Raw genomic sequence first — 25286 nt, 5'->3', positions numbered from 1 at the left:
AAACCATGGATTTATTTTGTTTTTTCAAACCCTTTTGAAATGAATTTATACTTATCAATCACTCTTGCGTTAAATTGAAGCAAGTTGTCTAAAACATTTTGAAAATCAGCAAAAATTATGTCCCTCATAGGACAATAATTTAGTTTTCTAGCCAAAGACCAGTTGACTTGTTTGAGCTCATTCAAAAAAATACTATTCTTTTAAAAATATATTTTGTATTCTTTCTTCGAAGTTTCTTTTTCCCAGTAGAGAAAAACAACATAGCCATAGCGATCCTTACCGAAATTGAACTTGATTTTTGTTGCGACAACCTGTGTTAAATTGAAGCGAGTTGTCGAATACATTTTTATAATCAGCCATAATTATGTCCATCATAGTACAAAACTTTTTTCAGCAAAAACCAGTTCAATTTGATTGAGCTCAATCAAAAAACTCTCTTCTTTTAGAAATATATTTGGTATTCTTTCTTCGAAGTTTCTTTTCCCCTCTAGACAACTACAACATAGCTGTAGCGATCCTTACTGAAACTGCACTTGAGTTTTTTTGGTTTTTTTTCGACCAAGGTTTTGCTAATAATGCACTTTTGTACGGCGGGTTTTGGGCATAAAACAGTTCAATTCAAATTTTAAGGTTAGTTTGCCGGGAATATTTTGTCACGCATTTACAAAAATGTCACCATAACTCGTGGGAGTCATTTAATTAACCGTAGCATTCAAATTATTTTTTTAACAGCCATGTATGTTTAAAGAAAAACGAGAGGAAGCAGTTACACTATTTTTGAAACGTGGTTTATTGTCATCCATTTTAGATCTTTGTTAAATTTTGTTATTATGACCCAAAATACTCGTAAAGTTTCCTCATAAAATTTGGAACTATGAATGCATGATCCAGCTCTTGACTTTGTGATCAAAAGTTCTCCGATGTTTCACATTAAAATCAGTTGATTTTTACTCAGCTGGAAGTTTTCATAGCTTGATAAAAAAGTTGACATTTTGGATGATTTAGGTGACATGTCTTTGAACCATAAACGTATACATAAAAGCTGTGCAAAAACATGTGTCCAATGTATAATTATCAAGTTGTATAAATGAAGAAGAAATATGGACGAGAAATAAACTTATCAACTAACGAATTTCAATGGCTGGCAGACAAAAACTGAAAAAACCAAAAAATGATGAAAGGAAAATGATCCGAAGCAACTGAAAAATTTTTGAAAAAAGCTGAAGAAACCTAACAAGCCTTATTGCTCGAAACAAGAATGCAAAAAATGATAAGTGTCTAACTAACTATCTTTAAATAGTCGTAAGTTGAATAATCCTACAATTGGTTAAAGCAATTTATATGCAAACTTCTGATTCATTCCACCAATTTCGCATTCAACATGTCTGATTTTGTTTAAAAGGCAAACTTTGCTTTAAACTGTCATTCAAAACAAAGAGATTTTTGGAATTAGTTTTTTGAAAATGAAGATAAGTAAAAAGTCTACCACTAAATAAACAAATTTTTTCCAAATTATTTGTCCTGCTTATCACTTAATTTACATTCAATTATTTATTTATGTGTTGCGCTAAGTATCAAATGTCAGGTCCTCTGATAGACAAATTGAAAACAACTGTGATTTATAACGCTATCAAAAACGTAGTTGCTGGTGGTGTTTCAGATCTTAGAAGATTGCCTCAAGTTGGCTCTGTTCTCAACCTAAAACTTTTCGAATTCAAACTGAAATAATTTTTACCGCAACAACTGATAGCTTTTGTAAATTAACCGACAAAAATTTAATTAGTTAAGACTCAAAAATTGAATTTTTTCTATTGATCTCAGTGTTACTTTCAAATGGCCGTGCCTTAAAAATTCAAAAAATTGAGGAGGAGTTTTTGCGCATCTCATAATGTTTCAGAGTGAAAACTTTCGGTGAAAGAACGAATTTTCACAAAAACTTTTATAATTTGTTCTATTACATACTACAAATAAAAATAAAAAAATAACATAAGTTTAGCAATTTTCATTGTATCGGTGTTTTACACCGCGAATATAATGGAAATCTAGTTCTTTTTATGACATGAGCAAAATCAATAAAACAAAAGATACATAAGACCGAGTCGGTTGATTATCTCGGCTTTCTATATGTATTTGATTTCCTCAATGTTTTTTTATAAGTTTCTTGTACACAAGAGATAAGCACAAAATTTTTCACCAAGAGGATCTACAGACAATATGCAGCTCGCAGAAAATCAAGAATTGGGTATCGGGTTAGTCTGAAGCGGCTGCGATAATCATGAGCGATTTATTGTTTTTCAAAACTGAAAGGCCTGCTAACTTAGAACGAAATATCCTCTAACTAACGCTTTAATTGTTTACATGGGTAAATTTTATTTTTTCAAGGTAATTTATGACTTGCTTAGGTCAATTTTTGCCCAATTTCTCATAAGTAAGAATACACGCTCTCAACTAAACAAGTTTCTGACACTATTAGCAGGACCTGCGTCGAGTTTGAGTTCGACCAACATTTTACAACTAGTTACTTCGAAGCCTCTGGAGTAGACGAGAGATCAAAAGCAAAATAAAATATACTAATACTGGCGAGATTCATTTCATGACTATGGTTTAACACAAAATGAAAAAAACTTAAGCTGATTGGAACAAATGTTGTTGAGTTCGGAGTAACAGCAACGGGTAGACTGTTTCTGTGCACAATGATAGCATCTCAGCAAATTTTTTTGCAAGCGGAAAGCATTCGTCCGATTCATACCCAAATCTGCTTCGCTTATGTTCATTGCTACTATCATTCTTCGAAAAAGTTCTTTCGCCAAAACATATTATTGTCGCCAGGTTGGTAATCTAGCAATTGCAACAAAATTTGCGCTTGGCAACACTTCACTGTAAACAGAAGTTGCTCGGTTGTTTGATATTGATTTTTCTATCGTTGAGAGAACATAGTCAGTCATATCAATGTTTCTGACATAGAGAATCTTTCATGCATATTTTTTCCAACATCATTCCAACCTGCTGAATATGAAGCCAGTGGCAAAATTTTGTAGTTAACATTTAGATTCAACTAGATTTTGGTTGTAAATAAGGAAAAAATCATGGATTTATTTTGTTTTTTCAAACCCTTTTGAAATGATTTTTTACTTATCAATCACTCTTGCGTTAAATTGAAGCGAGTTGTCTAATACATTTTAAAAATCGGCAATAATTATGTCCCTCAAAGGAAAATACTTTTGTTTTCTAGCCAAAAACCAGTTGAATTATTTGAGCTCACTCAAAAAATACTATTCTTTTAAAAATATATTTTGTATCTTTCTTCGAAGTTTTTTTCCCTCTAGAGAAAAACAACATAGCCATATCGATCTTTACTGAAATTGAACTTGATTTTTTGCGCTAGCCTGCGTTAAATTGAAGCGAGTTGTCGAATACTTTTTTATAATCAGCAATAATTATGTCCCTCATAGTACAAAACGTTTTTTCAGCAAAAACCAGATTAAATTGTTTGAGCTCACTCAAACAATTCTCTTATTTTAAAAATAAATATGGTATTCTTTTTTCGAAGTTTCTTTTCCCCTCTAGAGAAATACAACTTAGCCGTAGTGATCCTTACCGAAACGGAACTTGAGTTTTTTTGTGTTTCACGGCACCCTGCATGTAAATGTCGATGATTATTGTCTTCGCCACGCCGAGTTCCCTCGAACTTCATTTTTTCATTATAAAACTTGACAAATTTATCATTAGCTGACAATTTGAAAAGAATCAGACTCCATCCTGGGGGATTGATTTCAAATTATTGTGTTTTCACTATAAAACATAACACAAGTTAAGGAAAAAGTTTACTGCTGCCAAAATCTAAGCTGCGCTACTAAAATTAACGGCAAATATTCTTATATACAATTTAAAACCATTCCAATTTCTTTAACAAACCTCCGCTAGGTAGAAAGTTCATGTGCCCGAAAAAATATATACTAGTTAATTTGATTTGTTTAATTGACTAATTTAAAATTTAGGACTAAGTTTTTTTGTTGCAGTGCAATCGATCAAAAATTATTTTACTTCCTCTGCGTCGGTAGTTTTAACTTGGGTCCCGCCTGCAGGTCGTGTTTAAAATTACTTCAATTGCGCCGGCTGCGGACTCTTTCTTTTGGGTCTGCCTAATCGGTGCCCAAAAGTTAAAAAAAATTGTTCCACTTTGCTTCCGGGGGTCTGAAATTATACAAAACGTGCCTGCAACAAGCTGGAAATAACAAAATCTTATAATGGTTCAAAAATTCCAACAACAGAAAACAACATCATGGTCAGATTTTTAGAACTATCATGCAGAGCGCTAACGCCTTAAGTGTAGATGGCGCAAAAACATTTTATTGATTTCTATTTTCGAAATTGAGTTTTCACTTTAAGAATTTTCAACCGAATAAAAACTTTCCCCCTTGATCCAGCTTATTAAAATTGAGTTTGTTTTAAAATAAAAGTGTCAATTATATAAACAATTTCTGAAAATCAACGAGTTTAAACATGGCTTTTCAGTCGTTTGTTTTCATTTTCCTCGTTTTCTTACACTTTTCTGGTCGTTTGTTTCGAATATAACTTCTTTGAAAATCTTGCAATAAAAATACATAAGAATTATAGTTTTCAAGAACTGTTTTTAATAGCTGGAGAACTCATATATTAAAACTTTTAGAATATCCAGAGGAAGTTATAGTTTGCGGCAAACAATTTTTCTCAAAAAACTTTAGTTTTTTACAGCACTGACGCGGTTATTCAGTCATGGATTTTAAGAAAATGCGGCTACAGGTTTGAGGCGAATCCAAAAGCTAAATCGTGTTACATTTAGTTTGAGTTGGTTCGATAGCTCATTTTTATAGTATACTAATGGATTTTGTTTTCTAGTGTATAAAGTAAAACTTGAAAGTAAAGGATTTTTTTTTGAAAATTTTTGCGGTAGTTTGAATTTTTATGGTATTTTAACTGTGGAAAATTAGTTTCATTCAGCTTGAAATTGCCAATGCGGGCGAAAAATAGTTGCAAAATTTTTTTTGTTGCTTAAACGCAGTTTCAAGGAAAAAATCGATTGTAATGGAACAGTTTTGCCTAATTTGTTCCCATTTAATAAAGACCATGAAATCGATTATATTGAATTATAGTTGACTCTTTCCGCAAAAACACAATTTTTTAACATCCATTAAAATGGATTAGAATTCATTCTAAATCCATTATAATTGATCATAATGGCTTATAACCTCAATATTTTTTGCGAAACTTTTTCTAAATTTTTTCATCATCTTCTGCTTTATTCACGAGCTACTTGTTTTCTAAACCTAATCACTTTTTATACCCCCAGTACTGCTCATCCCAACTCCTTTAACGGCAGGGGATTGTAAGCTTGGGGGTAGGGGTGAATGAGGGAATGTAAACGAGGAGGTGTATGCTGTAAATAGTGTATCCTTGTAAATGTTGCAATGGGAGGGTTATAAGCCTGTGGGCTTAAGCTTGGGCGGGTGATTAAACAGGGGCAGGGTGTTATACCCACGGAAAGTGTTAGATGATTTGAGATTCTAATTGAAGTCCGAATAAAGATTGAATGACTAACTTAAATTCAGGTTGTTAAGAGAGAATCTGTTCTCGGTTTTGAACTGACCTCGAAGCATGTGAGAATCAGAACCCATAGAAACTAGTACATAATAAGTTGATGAGTTTTAGTTTTACATAGTATCGTATTAGAACAGATCTCTATAGATTATATTAATATACCAATTGGTTAAATATGTAGATATAAATATAGCGCCGAGTAACATATCAGTATAGTAATGTTTTAGTTGATGTGGTCTATCTGACCAAATGTGTTTCTTTACTATACGCTGTATAGCATTTCCCCTTTTTTAGAAGAAAAGTTACTTTTTCTTGATGGCTTTTGTCCCAGGCTGACTTGGTTTCTTGACTTGGCGTGTTGGGTGTTGGTATTTTTATGTTATCAGGGCTGGTTGAAGTGCCCTCTTTTTCCCTTTGGAAAGTCATGGAATTTGTGATGGGTGGGATCTCCTTTAAGAGCTTCATCGCTGAGTCGAAGTTCTTTATGAAATTTGCGTCTGGGGTATTGGCCTGTGAAGGTTTGTCGAGAACGTATCGAGTACTTATTGCCCTTTGATGAGAAGACGTTTGCAATTTAGTCTCTGACTTTTCCGTTTCTGTTGGAGACATGTGAACGTCGTCCTTTTGTGCGCTGCGTGCCCGAATATTTTTCGGTGTGTCGGATTCCAATTGGATTTCCACACATTCTATAGTTGATGATAAGGAGATCAACTCTTGTTGGCTTTGATGCGGTGTGACGGCGATTTGATTTTGTGCGCTGTTTGTAGGGGTAGGTTTGTTTTGTGCGCCTGTTTGTTTTGTGCGCCTCGACCTGAAATACCACACTTCGAATGTCCCTGTCTTGTGCCTCAATAAGGCTGATTGGAATAGCATTGCCTAGTTTTCCGGCCAACGCATTGGTCCTATTTCTCATTGATCGACGACATTGTTGATCGAAGTCTTCGGGCGTTTTCTTCGTGTCCAGCTTTTTAGGGGCTGGCTTTTTGGGGGAAGGCGTTTTCCGAGTAAGTTCCGTATCTGACAGAGATATGGAAGTATCGCATTCGAACTCTATATCGGCATTATCAAGTCTGCTCTTCTTTAATTTGCTTAGCGGGTTTTGTTTACCAGTTGGTTTTGGCATCACTGCAGTGTCTGGATTAGCTGAGGTCGCTCTTGTCTTGTTATGGATCCTTTTGAATAGGCCGTCATGACCTAGTGCACGTCTATTCCGGGATTGCGAGAGAAGCTGTTCCAGATTTTTGGGAGGTGGCTTTTTCGGGCTGGTTTGAGATTTCGTTGTGTCCTGTACCCCCTGCTTGCTGGTCTGCTTTGCCCTATCCAGTTTGGGGCTTTTTGCTAAAACACGAAGTTTGGCTCGAGGTAAAAATTTATAAGCCACAAAGTCTTTAAGGGCTGCTGGGCGACATTTTCCATAGACCCGTGGATCCGGAACAAAAGCGAGACCGTCGTGTCTTATAACGCGTGGCTGCTTACCATCTTCCCGCATCCAAGCGGTGTGTGGTGAGTAATTAATAATTGAGCCGTTTTCCAAAATTTTAAATTGTGCCCCAAATACACCTGGTTGTTTTGATTTTTCTTGCAATACCGCCTAATTTTCTGGCCACCTGATCCATTTTCTGTCCTAGTTTTGGGTTAATGATTGACTGCGGACCTTTTAATGCGGTCTTTAAGAAAAATTATTGGTGCCCTTTCCATTTTTTGTTTTTCTTGCGCTGTTAGCGTTCGTATAGGTATCCTTGTTCTTATTTTTTCAATGTTGTGGCCGGTTTTTTTGTTTAGAAATTTAAGTTTTTCTTTAATAAGATCGTAGGCGGTATTAGTTAAAGGTAAGTGCGCACCTATCGGGAATCGAGCCAACAGTTGACGGTCGAACTCTCCGTCGCTACTGTCCCATTCGTCTATTGTATGTGGTTTCTCGGCTGGAGTGGTTGCTTTCCTTTTAACCGATGGGGTTACAGTCTCGGCGACCACCGGGGGTTTGTTGACGGTTGTGGATTTCGATGAGGAGGGCATGTTGTCTAGCACTAGTTTTGGTTCCTGTTGCTTTTGTCGATAATTGATATCCAGCTCGTCCTCGCTGTTCACGTCTCTATTCCACATGGCTACTGCGGTTTTGTTAAGGAGCTTTTGGTCTAAACAAGCAAGTTTGATGTTTTCCCATGATAGGTTTTTGGCGATTTTGGAGATGTGGCTATAGTGCTTAGCGGTGTGTTTGGTTTTCTACCGAAATGCGCTTCGAATGGGGTTAATTTTGTTGTTGCATTAGGTGTTATTCTTAGGGTTTTGATAAGCTCAGCCACGTCCGAAGCAAGCTTATATGGTTTGTTACGGTTATCAATTTTCATTACCGACAGTCTTGATTTTAGTGTTCTTATTAGACGTTCTACCATACCAATGGATCAGTGATTGTCGACTGGTGCAAAGATAAGTTTGATGTTATTATCCTTGCAGTACAACATAAAATTTTTTAGCTCGGAACCCTTGTGCCTGATCACACCTTATGTTTCGTGGTACCCCATGGTTAACTATGTGGGTTTGCATAAAGCGAATAATGGTATCCGCCTTATTATTTGTTACAACTTATGCTGATGGAAAACGGGAGAAGCGATCGACCCCTACCAGAATGTAGACATCTTTATCATTTTCATCGTGAAGTGGCCCCGCAAAATCCAATTGGATTTCCTCGTTTGGTTCAACAACCACGTCTAATGACGTGAAATGAGAATGTCCCGATATAACTTTTAGGTTTTTACCTTTTTCTCTGCACTCCTTACAGTTTTGAGCAGTGGCCACGATGTCTCTGTGGAGGTACGGGTACCATATGTTACGCGCTGCTCCCAGCATTCCACCTTGCCCAGGGTGTGTTAAATGCAATGCATCGACCAGTGTTTGACGGAGTTGTTTTGGGATCACTGCGCAATCGTCGTAGAGGAGGATGCCATCTCGCACTGAGAGCATGTGTCGGACGTTGTAGAAATAGGGTCCGTAGCAAGATTTGATGGTGTCCCATTTCTGACCTTTAACCATATTGAGAAGTGGGTTGAGCGATCTGTCTTTTTTGGTTGCTGCAGCTAAAAAGGAACTGTCGAAGACGTTTCGAAGTTGACGCCGATACATAGGTACATCCTTGTCCTCTGTGACCGCTGTGGCTGAGCATGTTTTGGTTTCCTCCTCCTGGTCTGTTTGGCATCCTTGGTTAACATGAATTGGTTGAAATGTCACACTATCTTCTGACGGTATTACTTGATATGACGTGTCGCTGAAGTTCAGGTCCTTGTGTAGTTGCTTGTAAGTGTCAAATGACGAGATGTTCTTTGGGTGGAAAGAAATCGTAGTTTGGGCTCCTTTGTGACACTTTCTGAGTATCCGCTGAAACGGCGGCAATGACATTCCCGATGTCGAGTGGGATATTTGACGGTTCATAGTGGTGTGATGATGAATTTTCTTTTCGGAAATTTTCGGTTCAAAGTTATGAAATTTGGATTGTTTGCAATTTTCTGAATGAAATTTGCGACTGAATGTTGACTTGTGACTATTCAAAGTGAACGCGTTAGCTGTTTCAAATGAATCTAATTGAGAATCGTTTTCGTACCGGTCGAGCTTTTGCGTGTTAAGCGTTCCGTTCGGATTGGAATTCAATGCTAGATTTAAACTTGCACTATCCTGAAATTCAAGGCACGCAATAAAATTGTCATTTAGTGCAACTACAAATTGTTCATCCCAGTATGTGGGCGGTTGAGGTTTTCCTACTGGGTGCTGGAAATATAATTAATTAGCCCCATTTTATTACCCGCGAGATGTTTTATATCAAAGTCAACTGGTAATAAGCGATCTATCCATCTGGTTAATCTACTTTGATAAATTTTGTTGTTTTTGTTGCATTGTAAAGTGCTAACTAAGGCTTGATGATCGGAAATCAAAGTAAATCTTCTACCATATAAGTAGTATTTAAATTGCTCTATTGCCCATACTGCCGCGAGCAGTTCTAATTCATTTACTGAGTATTTGTTTTCGCAAGAATTTAGAGAGCTTGAGGTATACGCAATTGTTGCCCATCCGTCCGGAGTCTCATGTTCCAAGCACATCCGATACCGTCCAGACTAGCGTCGCAAACCACGCGTGTTTCTCGACCACTTACGAAATGGCAATTGTCGGTTATATTGCGAACAGCGTCTAGGATGTTTTGAAAAGCTGTTTCGTGATTGTTATCCCATTTGAAATGGTATTTGTTATCGTTTGAAAGTAAAGGCCGGAGCGGAGTGCATAATTGCGCTAGATTAGGGATAAATTTGTTTTAATGATGTATGGAACCCATAAAGCTCTTTAACTGCTTGAAGGTTTTTGGATGGTTCAGCTGTACTATTGCGTCTGTTTTTTTCTGCATTGGGACTGTACCATGATCATCAATAACGTATCTCAACCACTCTACTTGCTTACACCCAAATTTACTTTTCTCTAAGAATATTGCCATATTTTACGCGTCGAGCTTGTCTAAAATGCGTTTTAGCTTGTTAATGTGATCATCTTTTGTTCCGTGGGATATAATCAATATATCATCCAAAAATGCAAATGTATCCCTTTCATTATTGAGTGTTAGATCGATGGCCTTCTGGAATTCTACTGGCATGTCAGTTAGATCATAAAACCCCGTTTTAAACTGATAGGTGCAAATCCATAGCCAATTTTATTGATTGATCTTTTTTTACTGTAATGACTATAGGGCTATTAAATTGTTGGTCACTACGTTTTTCCAATCTAACGATATGCCCCTGATCTATGAGAGATCGGATTTCTTGTTCCACTTTTTCCTGGATGTGTATAGGGATTCTTCTACCTTTTTGTTGCAATGCTTTAAATTCCTTTAGGAATGTTGTATGCACCATATGGTTACGTGCTCTACCGATCCTTGTACATAAGCCAGGATACGATGTTTTCACCCAGTTGGTTATCTTTAGGGAAATTGCATTAATTGGCTTACCATTTGGTGTTTGTTTCAGTTGAATCCCTATTTGTGGTAGAATGTTTCTGCCTAAGATATTTGCTCTTTTATCGTCCACCACTGTCAGTGAAGTTGTTTCGAGAGTCAATCCTCCGGATTCAATAGGTGTTACCACTCTTCCGAATGATGGGATTTTGTATCCATTGTAGCAGACCATTCTGTTCGCCTCATCGGTTTCGGTTGTTTGAACTTGTCTTGCTGATTTTACTGTTGATACAATCAGATTCGCCGTTCGTTGATTGATGAAGGATGTCGGCGATCCGGTGTCTGCGAAAAACACTAAGTCGTTATGGCCACATCGAACCCTCACTAAGTGTCCTTTGAGATCGAATTCGTCACTTTGATTGACTGATTTGCTTTTGAAACGAATTGAAGTCGTAGTTGAATCGTCTGGGTGTATGAGTTCCCATCCTGGAATCAAATCGCCCGCTTGCATATAGTTGACATTTGCAGCTACGTCTGTATCTTGGGATATTTTTTCTGCTGTTTGATCCTCTTGAATAGCGTTGAACTCGGAAGATTTGCATAATCGTGCGTAGTGTCCTCTTTTTGTGCATTTGTTGCATATTTTATCCTTCGCAGGATATTGTTGCAGGTGTCCTGGCCCAAAAGGGTTACTGCACTTGAAACATTGTTTGTTTTGGTCCGTTTGCTGTCGCTGAGCGTAACTACGTTGCTGTTGTGATTATTGGCGCTGTCGTCCTCCCCTTGATGAGTAGCGGTTATTATTGCTGTTGTTCCTTTTTGCCACGAAACCAACTGGTTCCGATTTCACTGTAGTTATTGGCGTGTTTGATGCCGATCCCTGTTTTCGAATCAGTATTTGGTTTTCTAAACGCTTTTCCCGTCGAATCGCGTAATCTAAGGCTTGCTCAGGTGTCTTTGTTTCAGCCAGAAGATCCCTCTGCACTTCGTCGTTAGACATATTTGCGATGAAAAGGACCCTGATGATTTCTGTTTCAAGTCTTCCATCATTACAATTCAGGCGTTTGAAGTTCCCTTTTACCACCAACACCGTTAGGCCACAGTGGTATTGTTCGAGTGATTCTGTTTTCCCTTGTTTACGAGTAAACGCCTCATATCTATCGAAGGTGACATTTCGTTCTTTTACAAATAGACGTTTCAGGCGGTCCCAAAAATTTCTGGTGGTAACCTCTTGAATCCTAAGATCTGGGTAATGTTGTGATACTCTTCGTTGGCCTTCAGCTCCCAGACATAGGTAAATGTAACTTCTACATTTTATATCCGCTTCATCCCATGGGACGCCGTCCACCGTGGGGCCTAAGTAATCTAAATGTGCACATTGGTTTTCCCATGTCAGCTTTTTCTCTTGGTTTCGAAGATTGCGGTCACGAATCTGAACATTAGTTTCCCCGTCAATGGGAAGTTCAAATCCCGGTTCTTGAGGTCGTCTGATTGCAGGAGGATCTCGGAGTAGTTTTGATAAGTCTATACCATCTTTCGCAATGATTCCCAGAAATAATTGTTGATTCCATTTCTCCCACTCTATTGGTGGGTCCGCCGAGGCTTTTTGCCAGAATGGTGAATTTCATAATAGGTTTTTCGTAACTGCTGGCTGCGCCATGTTATACCCACGGAAAGTGTTAGATGATTTGAGATTCTAATTGAAGTCCGAAATAAGATTGAATGACTAACTTAAATTCAGATTGTTAAGAAAGAATCTGTTTTCGGTTTTGAACTGACCTCGAAGCATGTGAGAATCAGAACTCATAGAAACTAGTACATAACAAGTTGATGAGTTTTAGTTTTACATAGTATCGTATTAGAACAGATCTCTATAGATTATAGAAATATACCAATTGGTTACATATGTAGATATAAATATAGTGCCGAGTAACTATATCAGTATAGTAATGTTTTAGTTGATGTGGTCTATCTGACCCAATGAGTTTCTTTACTATACGCTGTATAGCAGGGGGGGGGTGTACGCGGGGGATGTTAACAAGGACGTGCCAGCGCGGAAGCTGTAAAAGTGAAGGGGGCGTAGAGTGTAGAAAGAGTGGATGAGCAGTCTCCATCTGAATTGTGTACTCTGTTTGATTCTTGATATTTTCTGAATAGTTTACAAAAATAAATCCATTATAATCCATTATAACTCCTTATGATCCAATAAAATTTAAGCAGTCAAAAAAGTGATTCGTTTTAAATTGTTCCTCAATCTATTTTTGTGAACAATTTTGCAAAAAAAATCTGAACAGAACGATCGAATTAGAATTTTGGAGAGCTTCAATAGTTGTATGAATGTAGTACACTATCAAGCGGGGGTTTGTCATACATAATTGACTATTAGATATAGAAAGTAAGGCACCCATATATTAATTAATCATCAAGTTCACTTTGTAGTAATTCAAATTGCCTTAATTGCCACATGGGATTTTTTGACTACTATTTTATTTTTTCTTGCGAAAAGCTGCAATTAAATCAGTTACATGTTGCTAATTCAAGCAAAACAAGATTTTTGTGATTTTTGATTCATTTGTTAGTTCATTTAGTTTTCGTTTTTTTTTTTCAGTGGCTCAGTTAGAACGAATAACTTTTCACGCTTTTGGTTTGATTTCTTGGTTGAGTGATGTAAATATTTCCTAAAACTGCCAGAGATTTTATATTACAAACTCAAACTCCTAAACCTGCAGATAACTCAATTTGTCTCGGTCATTTGACTTAGTTGTAGCCTTTCGGAAAAAAGCCGAGACACTCCTTGAAAACTATTTCGCAGGTTTTTTTGATAAAAAAATTTTTACTGCCTGAAAGTGCCTTATGAAGTTTCAAATGCTGTTATAACTTAAACAGGCAGAAAAAATAGCTTGACTATGGCGATATATATGCCAGACGCAATTACATTTTAAGTAGATTAGGACTTAGAACTTTAGAGAAAAATAAAATTCTTATAATAGGGCAGACTTTCATGTCAAAAATTTTGGAAAATTTTAGCTTTTTGTTCAAATTAAAGCATTTAAAAATTTTAAGATGATTTACAAGAATTTTGCAATTAAAAAAGAAATTCCGCAATGGAAAACTTGACATTTTTACATGCCTTCACTTGTTTTGCATTGACCAAAATTTTGAAAACAATCTCTTTTTGACATATAATCTCAAATTTTGTCATATAGCGGCGGACGTGTTTTAGGTAGGGCTTAGGTATATATCAAAAAAACTGCCTTTTTATATCGCATTTAAAAAATAAAAAAAATCCAGTTTGTCATTATTTAAAGTTTTAATACTAACAAAAAATCTTCTATAAATCATTATAAATCATACTCGATCTCTCATAAAACTTGCTCGGTTGCTCCCTTATTCGCTCCAAATTAGACAAATAGCAAAATCCTTAAAGCTTTTTTTTCTGGAGTTTTTTTCAAAATTCTGGAAATGTCTTTCGAGTTACGATTGATACTGCCTTAATGCAACATTCGCCCGGAGAGTACATTACTACGGAAAGTAAAACTATATCCTATAGCGACTGACTAGCGTCAAGATAGAGCATCACGTGATTTTACCAAATCCAGTTCAAAATGGTCCTCATAACATTGGGTTGACAAAACAGCTTAGAGGCTATCAGCCGAGTCGCGCAAATTAACTTAGTTGTATGCAAATTAGTGAACTCATGGCTGAGTCCAAAAACGGGGTAGATACATCATCATTATTATATTACTAGGTTAGAATTGTTTTTGTTCAGTAGAGAAAATTGCACTATCCATAGGAAACGGATCGACCTTTTTCTTAAACCCTAGTTTCCCATAGCCTAAAACTGAAAGGAGATGTTATAATTTAAATTCAGGACATCTCTGGAAGCTCGAACTTGTGAAAATAACAGTTCAGGAGTGTGAATCCAGACCCCTCCGTTTTCAAAATATATTCAAAGAAATGTCTTCTTCACAACCAGGAAAAATTGCTGTGTTCACTTTCGGCCTTGCTGATTCGCTCAATTCTTCCAGTAAGGATTGTCACAGCACAATCGTTACAGTTCGGAAGGCTTCTTCCCTTCTTCCCAATGGTCGTCTCTGTTAGCGTTATTGCATATCCTTTCGATCTCGCTCGTTGTGGTTCTCTCTTCTACTAGCTAAAATTGCGGTTCTGATTTTCTGATTTTATATATGAATACTCTGATTCAAATTAATCCTTCTCGACTGGATTCATTCAATTAGACGATGAACAACCTTAATCCCTCAAAACAGTTGATTTTCTCGTCAAACTGTTCGAATGAAACTTCGTTTGCTGCTATGCATTTCTGGTCGTCCTGGTCGAGTGTCACATAAAATGATTTTTTTTAATAGGAATCATTAAAATAATTATCTGTGGTATCATTATATTGCGCAGCAAAAAAATTAAACACCCATGAATGCCCAATTCTTCTTCTCTGTCAATGGTCGGAACAACAGCTAAACTTTAAAAAACAAGCACAGGAAAAATAAACGCGCATTCCGCAATGTTTATCAAACTTGTTCAAAACAATCATAGCTGAATCATGAGCTGAAATTATAAAAGATGAAAAAAAACCTAATTATGTTGGAAAAATGTCATCTAAACCAAAACACCGAATTTTCCAATAGAAAAGTTGAAAATAATTTAAAAAGAAATCAAATATCAAACAGCAAAAAAATTAGATTTAACCAATTTTAGGCCTTTTTCTTGAAAATTTTTATTCAAACACGAAAAAACTAATTGGTTTAACTGTCTTCATTGATACTAAAATGTAAAAAAGTTAATTATAAAAAAATTTTTCCATTTTTTTGAATATTTTGAGATTAGAGGTAGCGCTTTGGTCCGACAAAAACTCAAGCTAAAAAAATTTAGTATACAGCATAATGCAATTAGGTGCAAAATAGACTCATTTATTCTGTCATTGACGGTTTTCAAATAAAAGTAAAATCTTTATCTAAAGCTGGTCCGAAAAACTTATCAAATCGACGCTGTATCGAAAGCTGGTCCGAAAAAAATGAGCTATTTACAAACATTTTGGATTATGAACCAGCACACGACAAAATCTTCAAATTAGGAAGAATAAACAAAAACTGATGTTTTTTGTTTTCAGCCTTTGTTTGCAAGACTATTTGAATACTTCCTACTTTTCCATTTTGTAATCATTGAAAGAAACAGCTCTGTTAATACATCTTTCAAAAACTATTTTGCGATATTTCTGGAAATTAATGTAACAAAACTTAGGCAGTCCTTGAATAAGTCAAAAACCGAAAAACTGATAGCCCCCTCAAAATTTGAAAATTTAAAAAAACCTCGAAATTTACAAAATTTTCGTCAATTTTGGTTGTGATGTTGCCTGCTCTATTAAAGTTGTTTTTGTAAGGAAACATCGTTTCCATAAATAGCGCCATTTATGGTGCGACGTATGGTTTGCATGGTAGAAAAATTTAAAATCTAATAAAAGTGTATTTTGTACTACAGATACTTTTCCTCAGTCATTGTTGTCATTTAACCTCTAATTTACGGTTTTCTGGAGAAAAAAAAATGTGGTGAAAAATCTCTTCCATACGTAGCACCATATATGTTGCGACGTATGATTTCCATGGTGAAAAGTTTTGATATTTTACCAACAGCTTGCATATCAATGAGAAACCGTTTTATTACTATTCTACTCCATTAAAAAGCTATTTTGAGGGTTTTCGAAACCAACCTATGTGCTACGTATGATTAGTCATTTTCCATGCAAATCATGCATGGATGTGCATGGTTGCGCATTATCTTCTATGGTGGGCAACCCGGGCAGTGTCATGATGCATACAAGAATCGATAACGGTTAGTTACAGAGAGATTATAGTGAGAACAAACATTTGAGAACAGTTTTATCTTCAAAACATGTTAAAATGCTTGCTTAAAAAACACATGGTTTAAAATTGTTTACAAAAAAGACGGTAACAGATTACAAGTCTTTTGTCATAATAATGTGATCTTTTTTAGCTGAAACAATATCCATAAGAATTTTTTTTAATTTCCAAAGAATTTTCACATTCATTCTCAGTTCCTAGATCAATTCAATATTTGCGGTAAGTTCACATTAAAGTAATGAATGGATGATAGTTTTTAACTTTTCCATATAAAACGGTGATTGTACAATCTTGCATGAGCCATTTTTGATCTAATGAGATAGTGACACAATTCACATAGATACCGCTCGTCTCAAAAATCTTTATTCGGGAACACGACTGTTCAAACGACAAGTTGACAAAAAATAACATAACTTTAAGTTTTTAGGGGGTGTTATTAACTACATTTTTGATTCAATTCAACGCTGCTCTTACGCTTTCAAATTTGGCTGAGCATATCTGTGTATGATTTTGTGAATGAAACTCCACTTGACTCAACTTTTTTTAGGTTTCAAGATCCACCAAGATCCCTTGTATACCCTAAAATTCGGCACAATGGTAGCAAAGAGTGATAACTTGAAAAACACCACTGGTACTTCAATTGGCCTTGATCAGCACAATGGATTGGCTTTCTCAGCTCCTGACAGAGACGAGGATCTCTGGGATCAAAATTGTGCTGCCGAAAAACAAGCTGGTTGGTGGTTTAGGAACTATCACCATGTGAACATTAACGGAAAAATGGCCACCACAAGTACAGTAAACAGTTTACAAATGTCGTACACGCATGATAAGGAAAGGCAAATAATTTCATGGAGTGAGATGAAAATGATTCGTGTTGCCTAATGGGTTAGATGACGATGATAAAGGACACTACTGTAGTAACAAATTGATGACACTAATTAATATAGCGCTAATATATCACTAATTATTATGATGACACTAATTAATATATCGGAAATTAGAAAAATCGATCAGCAGAAAACAATTTCTTCTTAAAAGTTTTGCTTTTGATATTCTTCAAAAAAGTAGTTTTCAGATCAGTTAGCTAGACTTAAAAATTGGACAATTCTACTCAGATACAATTTTTACTGTTTCAACATTAATCATTCCAGATTTGAAAAAAAGTTGCAGATTAGGGAAAGGCATAGTTTTTATCTCATTAACATGAAAAAGTTACCACGCTGAGCTATCTGTTCAAAACATTTGAGAAGCCAATTTTGAAAACATTTGGTTTGCTTACGGATGATATGATCGCCCAAACCATTCAAATGTTGATCTAAGCTTTGCATAAACTTTCATTACAGAATCGTTCTCCAGTGTGATCTTTTTACGGCAAGTACTTCTAACATTACAGCCAATTAGGTATCTTTTCCCTTTTACAAACTTTATTTAGTCTAGAAATTTTGAAAAATAAAATAAAGCCGTATAAAAGTGAATCAAAGACTCTTTTTACTTCTTACCCGAAGCATAAAACTATCAAAACGTCCCAGCAAAGTTCATATATCCTCCATTGCGTCAAATATTTTCAATATTCGAAATCTAGTATAGTTAGGTTCGGATTAAGACTGCCACAATATTCGAAAAATTTATCAATTTCGAGATCTCCTCTTGAAGCTTTCTTGAAACTATCTTCCCTAAAATTTTCAAATTCTCTTTGATTATATACAAAAGTTTCAATTGGCTGGATGAGAAAACTTGCAAGATTTCACTTCAAAAAATTTTGTTTCTTATATCGTCATATTTTTTGTTGTCGCAGCAATAAACCTATGATCATTTATTAAAGCGGTTATTTTGTGTATATCTTTTCTAGTTGAGTAAAATTAAGATCTTAAAGCATGAGCTACTATGGCTAAAACAATGTAAAAAAAATTGCATCCTTGGAAAATTTTTCGTGAATGGAAACGACAAAGTTCGAAAATTTCTTAAAAGAGAATTCTAATTCTGATTGTGTACGACTTTTTATAAAAACTACCTAGAAGAACTGATTGGAGACTACTACATGCCTCGTATTGAACATCTACTCTGTTTGGCAAAACCCACACAAGGAATATGAAGATATCTCCATCTCGTTAATTACATTTTTTAAAAAAAAAAGTTTTAACTTAACTACCCTTCAAATACCTTCTATCTCAGCTCTTAATCTTTCATTTTACTTGTGTTCACTCAATTCTTAGTCTCTCTTCAGCATCAAAGTTTTGCTCAAAATGATGTTTTTCCATTAAAAAAATCAATCTTATCTCTTATCATCTCGGTCGAGTAATACCAGAATTGATGAGCTGCTAGAATAAAGGGCTCGATTGCTGTGAGAATCAGTTGGTTGCTGTAAGAAAAAGGTGACCGAGTCAGTCTCTAAAATTTTGTTGGCTTAAATGAAAATATCACTTCTAGGTTGGTACATGGTTGACATCATGAGAAGGTACTTGAACTAACATCACCGGATGCAAGTCCCTTGAGTGAAAATCAATTAGAACAAAGCAGATTATGAAGAAAGTAGCTGAGCATGATAGGATGGCCACCTAGATTTTCCTGATTCTCATTTGGTTGCGCAACCAGTCGACTAATTCCACTTATCTTGGGAGCATGAGGGATCCTGCTATCAACTCATCGACATCGACAAATCAATCCAACGACATCGACAAGGAATCCATTGAGCTTTAATACTTTATTACAAACAAAAAAATATCTGCAAAAACATCAACCAGAGGGCTGTTATGCAGCAAGCAAGTTCTCAGTTGATCTCAATTTTTTTTTCATAAAACTAGTTTTAAAAAAATTTCAAAAGCAAACTTGAAACTTGTTAGGTCATTTAGAGCACTTTTTGCACCTTCTTAAAAACTTAACCACTTCTTGCAAATCGTTGAAAAAAACGAAACACTTTTCTAATCATAATAAAAAAACCGAAAAACACTTTCGGCATATTGTTGGAAAACCGAACCAAATAAACGCATCTTCTTAAAAAATCGAATTGAAATTTGCAATTAGTTTAAAATATAACTTTTTTCCACCTTCTCGTGATTAATTTGAATAAAATTGTAGCTTCTTGGAAGAAAACAGGTAGATAATTAAATGTTTGATTTTCGATATATAAAATGAGATAACTACTGCTTCAAATCCATCGCCATCGAAATAACAATCCGTTTTTTTTTTGTAAAAATAGGTTCATTAAAAGTTAAATGAATCAATAAGTTGATATGAGAAATCATATTTACCCATTTTTTGTAAAACTTTACTAACAGCTGAATCAATTAAACTTATAAGGAACTCATAGTTGACTAAAGAACAGAAATGTATTCTAGTGACGGAACTAGTGATTAAAGGTGCGTCCAATTACCAAGATTTCTTCTTCCTTTTCCTGCATCTAGGTAGACAAGAGATAGCAATTGTGGATAGAAACACAATAACCTTGATTAATATTTTTTTTTATTTGTAAAAAAGTACTGGAAGTGGAAACAAAAATCGAAAGTAGTTTTAATTTTCATATGAAAAAAAACTGATTAGAACATGACTCATAGCAGCAACTATCTGGAATACTGAATTTAACTTGCAGTGTAGAAAAACTCATACCTTTGATTTATTCTTCCAATTTAACATTTATATAATTTTATATTCTTTTTGTCTAATCTGTTTACTCTTCTGCTCAAATTTGTACTCAAGAAAAGACACTACTACAAATTATTTTGAACTTTCAAAAGAGCCAGCAGCAACTGAGGTAATTTATTGTTCGTAAAAATCCTACAAGGGAAAAACCGAACTGTGCTTTCAATTTTTCAAAAAAGTGAGCTGGGACAAATTAAAAAGCAACAGTTTGTCTATCTCGATGGAAAGAGAAGAAGCAATCCCTGTAATTGGCCGCACGTTTGTTCACAATGCTGAAAAAGCGCATGGCCTGGTTCCCATACTAGAACTAATTTCTGGCAATGTGTCTTCCTTGGATGAGGAGCTTGTCATCTGTAGTAAAGTAGATGAAGTAGAAAATCAAAAAAAAGACAAGTTTGTGCCACAACCAAGAAAAACAATGTGAAGGAATCACCCTTTGTTCAGATTCGACTCTTTACTGCTAAGAAGAATGAAGAAAAGAAATAAAATGCTTATGTCAACTGAACTATGAGCAAAATCAAAAAGTCAAAGAACCATCCCAATTTAGGGAGATTTTTTTTTTTGAGAATTGTAGTGTACAACAATTTTTGTTCATTATGCTAACTATGGCTTCCAATCAAATTATCTTATGAGATCCTTTTTCAATTCGTTTTTGAGAAGACTAGTGTGAGTTGATTTATCGTTTTATCGAAACTTCTAAATTTCACAAAAACTCTTTAATTGTTTCAGGCCGTTTCACAAAAAAATCTCAAACGTTCGCTTATTGTTTTCAAATCATAAACAATAGCAAATATGTGGAGTTTGAAACTGGATTGATTCTCCATTAAAAAAATCAATCTTATCTCTTATCATCTCGGTCGAGTAATACCAGAATTGACGAGCTGCTAGAATAAAGAGCTCGATTGCTGCGAGAATCAGTTGGTTGCTGTAAGAAAAAGGTGACCGAGTCAGTCTCTAAAATTTTGTTGGCTCAAATGAAATATCACTTCTAGATTGGTACGTGGTTGACATCATGAGAAGGGACATGAACTAACATCACCGGATGCAAGTCCCTTGAGTGAAAATCAATTAGAACAAAGCAGATTATGAAGAAAGTAGCTGAGCATGATAGGATGGCCACCTAGATTTTCCTGATTCTCATTTGGTTGCGCAACCAGTCGACTAATTCCACTTATCTTGGGAGCATGAGGGATCCTGCTATCAACTCATCGACATCGACAAATCAATCCAACGACATCGACAAGGAATCCATTGAGCTTTAATACTTTATTACAAACAAAAAAATATCTGCAAAAACATCAACCAGAGGGCTGTTATGCAGCAAGCAAGTTCTCAGTTGATCTCTATTTTTTTTCATAAAACTAGTTTTAAAAAAATTTCAAAACCAAACTTGCAACTTGTTAGGTCATTTAGAGCACTTTTTGCACCTTCTTAAAAACTTAACCACTTCTTGCAAATCGTTGAAAAAACGAATCACTTTTCTAATCATATTAAAAAAACCGAAAAACACTTTCGGCATATATTGGAAAACTGAACCAAATAAACGCATCTTCATAAAAAATCGAATTGAAACTTGCAATTATTTAAAAATATAACTTTTTTCCACCTTCTCGTGATTAATTTGAATAAAATTGTAGCTTCTTGGGAGAAAACAGGTAGATAATTAAATGTTTGATTTTCGATATATAAAATGAGATAACTACTGCTTCAAATCCATCGCCATCGAAATAACAATCCGTTTTTTTTTGTAAAAATAGGTTCATTAAAAGTTAAATGAATCAATAAGTTGATATGAGAAATCATATTTACCCAATTTTTGTAAAACTTTACTAACAGCTGAATCAATTAAACTTATAAGGAACTCATAGTTGACTAAAGAACAGAAATGTATTCTAGTGACGGAACTAGTGATTAAAGGTGCGTCCAATTACCAAGATTTCTTCTTCCTTTTCCTGCATCTAGGTAGACAAGAGATAGCAATTGTGGATAGAAACACAATAACCTTGGTTAATATTTTTTTTTATTTGTAAAAAAGTACTGGAAGTGGAAACAAAAATCGAAAATAGTTTTAATTTTCATATGAAAAAAAAAACTGATTAGAACATGACTCATAGCAGCAACTATCTGGAATACTGAATTTAACTTGCAGTGTAGAAAAACTCATACCTTTGATTTATTCTTCCAATTTAACATTTATATAATTTTATATTCTTTTTGTCTAATCTGTTTACTCTTCTGCTCAAATTTGTACTCAAGAAAAGACACTACTACAAATTATTTTGAACTTTCAAAAGAGCCAGCAGCAACTGAGGTAATTTATTGTTCGTAAAAATCCTACAAGGGAAAAACCGAACTGTGCTTTCAATTTTTCAAAAAAGTGAGCTGGGACAAATTAAAAAGCAACAGTTTGTCTATCTCGATGGAAAGAGAAGAAGCAATCCCTGTAATTGGACGCACGTTTGTTCACAATGCTGAAAAAGCGCATGGCCTGGTTCCCATACTAGAACTAATTTCTGGCAATGTGTCTTCCTTGGATGAGGAGCTTGTCATCTGTAGTAAAGTAGATGAAGTAGAAAATCAAAAAAAAGACAAGTTTGTGCCACAACCAAGAAAAACAATGTGAAGGAATCACCCTTTGTTCAGATTCGACTCTTTACTGCTAAGAAGAATGAAGAAAAGAAATAAAATGCTTATGTCAACTGAACTATGAGCAAAATCAAAAAGTCAAAGAACCATCCCAATTTAGGGAGATTTTTTTTGTTGAGAATTGTAGTGTACAACAATTTTTGTTCATTATCCTAACTATGGCTTCCAATCAAATTATCTTATGAGATCCTTTTTCAATTCGTTTTTGAGAAGACTAGTGTGAGTTGATTTATCGTTTTATCAAAACTTCTAATTTTCACAAAAACTCTTTAATTGTTTCAGGGCGTTTCACAAAAAAATCTCAAAAGTTCGCTTATTGTTTTCAAATCATAAACAATAGCAAATATGTGGAGTTTGAAACTGGATTGATTCTCCATTAAAAAAATCAATCTTATCTCTTATCATCTCGGTCGAGTAATACCAGAATTGACGAGCTGCTAGAATAAAGAGCTCGATTGCTGCGAGAATCAGTTGGTTGCTGTAAGAAAAAGGTGACCGAGTCAGTCTCTAAAGTTTTGTTGGCTCAAATGAAAATATCACTTCTAGATTGGTACGTGGTTGACATCATGAGAAGGGACATGAACTAACATCAACGGATGCAAGTCCCTTGAGTGAAAATCAATTAGAACAAAGCAGATTATGAAGAAAGTAGCTGAGCATGATAGGATGGCCACCTAGATTTTCCTGATTCTCATTTGGTTGCGCAACCAGTCGACTAATTCCACTTATCTTGGGAGCATGAGGGATCCTGCTATCAACTCATCGACATCGACAAATCAATCCAACGACATCGACAAGGAATCCATTGAGCTTTAATACTTTATTACAAACAAAAAAATATCTGCAAAAACATCAACCAGAGGGCTGTTATGCAGCAAGCAAGTTCTCAGTTGATCTCTATTTTTTTTCATAAAACTAGTTTTAAAAAAATTTCAAAACCAAACTTGCAACTTGTTAGGTCATTTAGAGCACTTTTTGCACCTTCTTAAAAACTTAACCACTTCTTGCAAATCGTTGAAAAAACGAATCACTTTTCTAATCATATTAAAAAAACCGAAAAACACTTTCGGCATATATTGGAAAACTGAACCAAATAAACGCATCTTCATAAAAAATCGAATTGAAACTTGCAATTAGTTAAAAATATAACTTTTTTCTACCTTCTCGTGATTAATTTGAATGAAATTGTAGCTTCTTGGGAGAAAACAGGTAGATAATTAAAAGTTTGATTTTCGATACATAAAATGAGATAACTACTGCTTCAAATCCATCGCCATCGAAAAAACAATACGTTTTTTTGTTGTAAAAATAGGTTCATTAAAAGTTAAATGAATCAATAAGTTGATATGAGAAATCATATTTACCCAATTTTTGTAAAACTTTACTAACAGCTGAACCAATTAAACTTATGAGGAACTCACAGTTGACTAAAGAACAGAAATGTATTCTAGTGACGGAACTAGGCCGACTTTTTCAGCATTGTGGTTAAAAGTGCGTCCAATTACCAAGATTTCTTCTTCCTTTTCCTGCATCGAGGTAGACAGGAGATAGCAATTGTGGATAGAAACACAATAACCTTGGTTAATATTTTTTTTTATTTGTAAAAAAGTACTGGAAGTGGAAACAAAAAGCGAAAGTAGTTTTAATTTTCATATGAAAAAAAAAACTGATTAGAACATGACTCATAGCAGCAACTATCTGGAATACTGAATTTAACTTGCAGTATAGAAAACACAAACTTTGATTTATTCTTCGATTTAACATTTATATAATTTTTCAATTCTTTTCGTCTAATCTGTTTACTCTTCTGCACAAATTTGTACTCAAGAAAAGACACTACTACAAATTATTTTGAACTTTCAAAAGAGCCAGCAGCAACTGAGGTAATTTATTGTTCGTAAAAATCCTACAAGGGAAAAACCGAACTGTGCTTTCAATTTTTCAAAAAAGTGAGCTGGGACAAATTTAAAAGCAACAGTTTGTCTATCTCGATGGAAAGAGAAGAAGCAATCCCTGTAATTGGACGCACGTTTGTTCACAATGCTGAAAAAGCGCATGGCCTGGTTCCCATACTAGAACTAATTTCTGGCAATGTGTCTTCCTTGGATGAGGAGCTTGTCATCTGTAGTAAAGTAGATGAAGTAGCAAATCAAAAAAAAGACAAGTCTGTGCCACAACCAAGAAAAACAATGTGAAGGAATCACCCTTTGTTCAGATTCGACTATTTACTGCTAAGAAGAATGAAGAAAAGAAATAAAATGCCTATGTCAACTGAACTATGAGCAAAATCAAAAAGTCAAAGAGCCGTCCCAATTTTGGGAGATTTTATGATTGTTGAGAATTGTAGTGTACAACAATTTTGATCATTATGCTAACTATGGCTTCCAATCAAATTATCTTATGAGATCCTTTTCAATTCGTTTTTGAGAAGACTAGTGTGAGTTGATTTATCGTTTTATCGAAACTTCTAATTTTCACAAAAACTCTTTAATTGTTTCAGGGCGTTTCACAAAAAAAATCAGATTTTGACTATTTGAAATTGCAATTAAATTCAAACTGGAGCTTCATATCCAGTAAGAACACAAAAAAATTCGGAATCTAAAACGAAACTGGTAGAGAGAAAAACA

The 25286-nt window shown here is 35.0% G+C and overlaps 1 protein-coding gene across 1 annotated transcript in view; it reads left to right on the top strand.

Annotated features, from left to right (window-relative positions):
- The window catches only part of LOC134841542 (fibrinogen-like protein 1), a 31292-nt gene extending 12447 nt beyond the window's left edge, over positions 1 to 18845 (top strand). The window contains exons 3-4 of the mRNA XM_063857571.1: positions 16925 to 17110; positions 18805 to 18845. Coding sequence (XP_063713641.1) covers positions 16925 to 17110; positions 18805 to 18845 — 227 coding nt within the window. The remainder of the gene's footprint in view (positions 1 to 16924; positions 17111 to 18804) is intronic.
- Positions 18846 to 25286: the final 6441 nt, after the last annotated feature.

This window comes from Symsagittifera roscoffensis, chromosome 3, assembly GCF_963678635.1.
Source record: "Symsagittifera roscoffensis chromosome 3, txSymRosc1.1, whole genome shotgun sequence".
Taxonomy (NCBI): domain Eukaryota; kingdom Metazoa; phylum Xenacoelomorpha; order Acoela; family Convolutidae; genus Symsagittifera; species Symsagittifera roscoffensis.
Note: the sequence above shows the minus strand (reverse complement) of the source record. Positions and strands in the feature narration are given on the sequence as shown.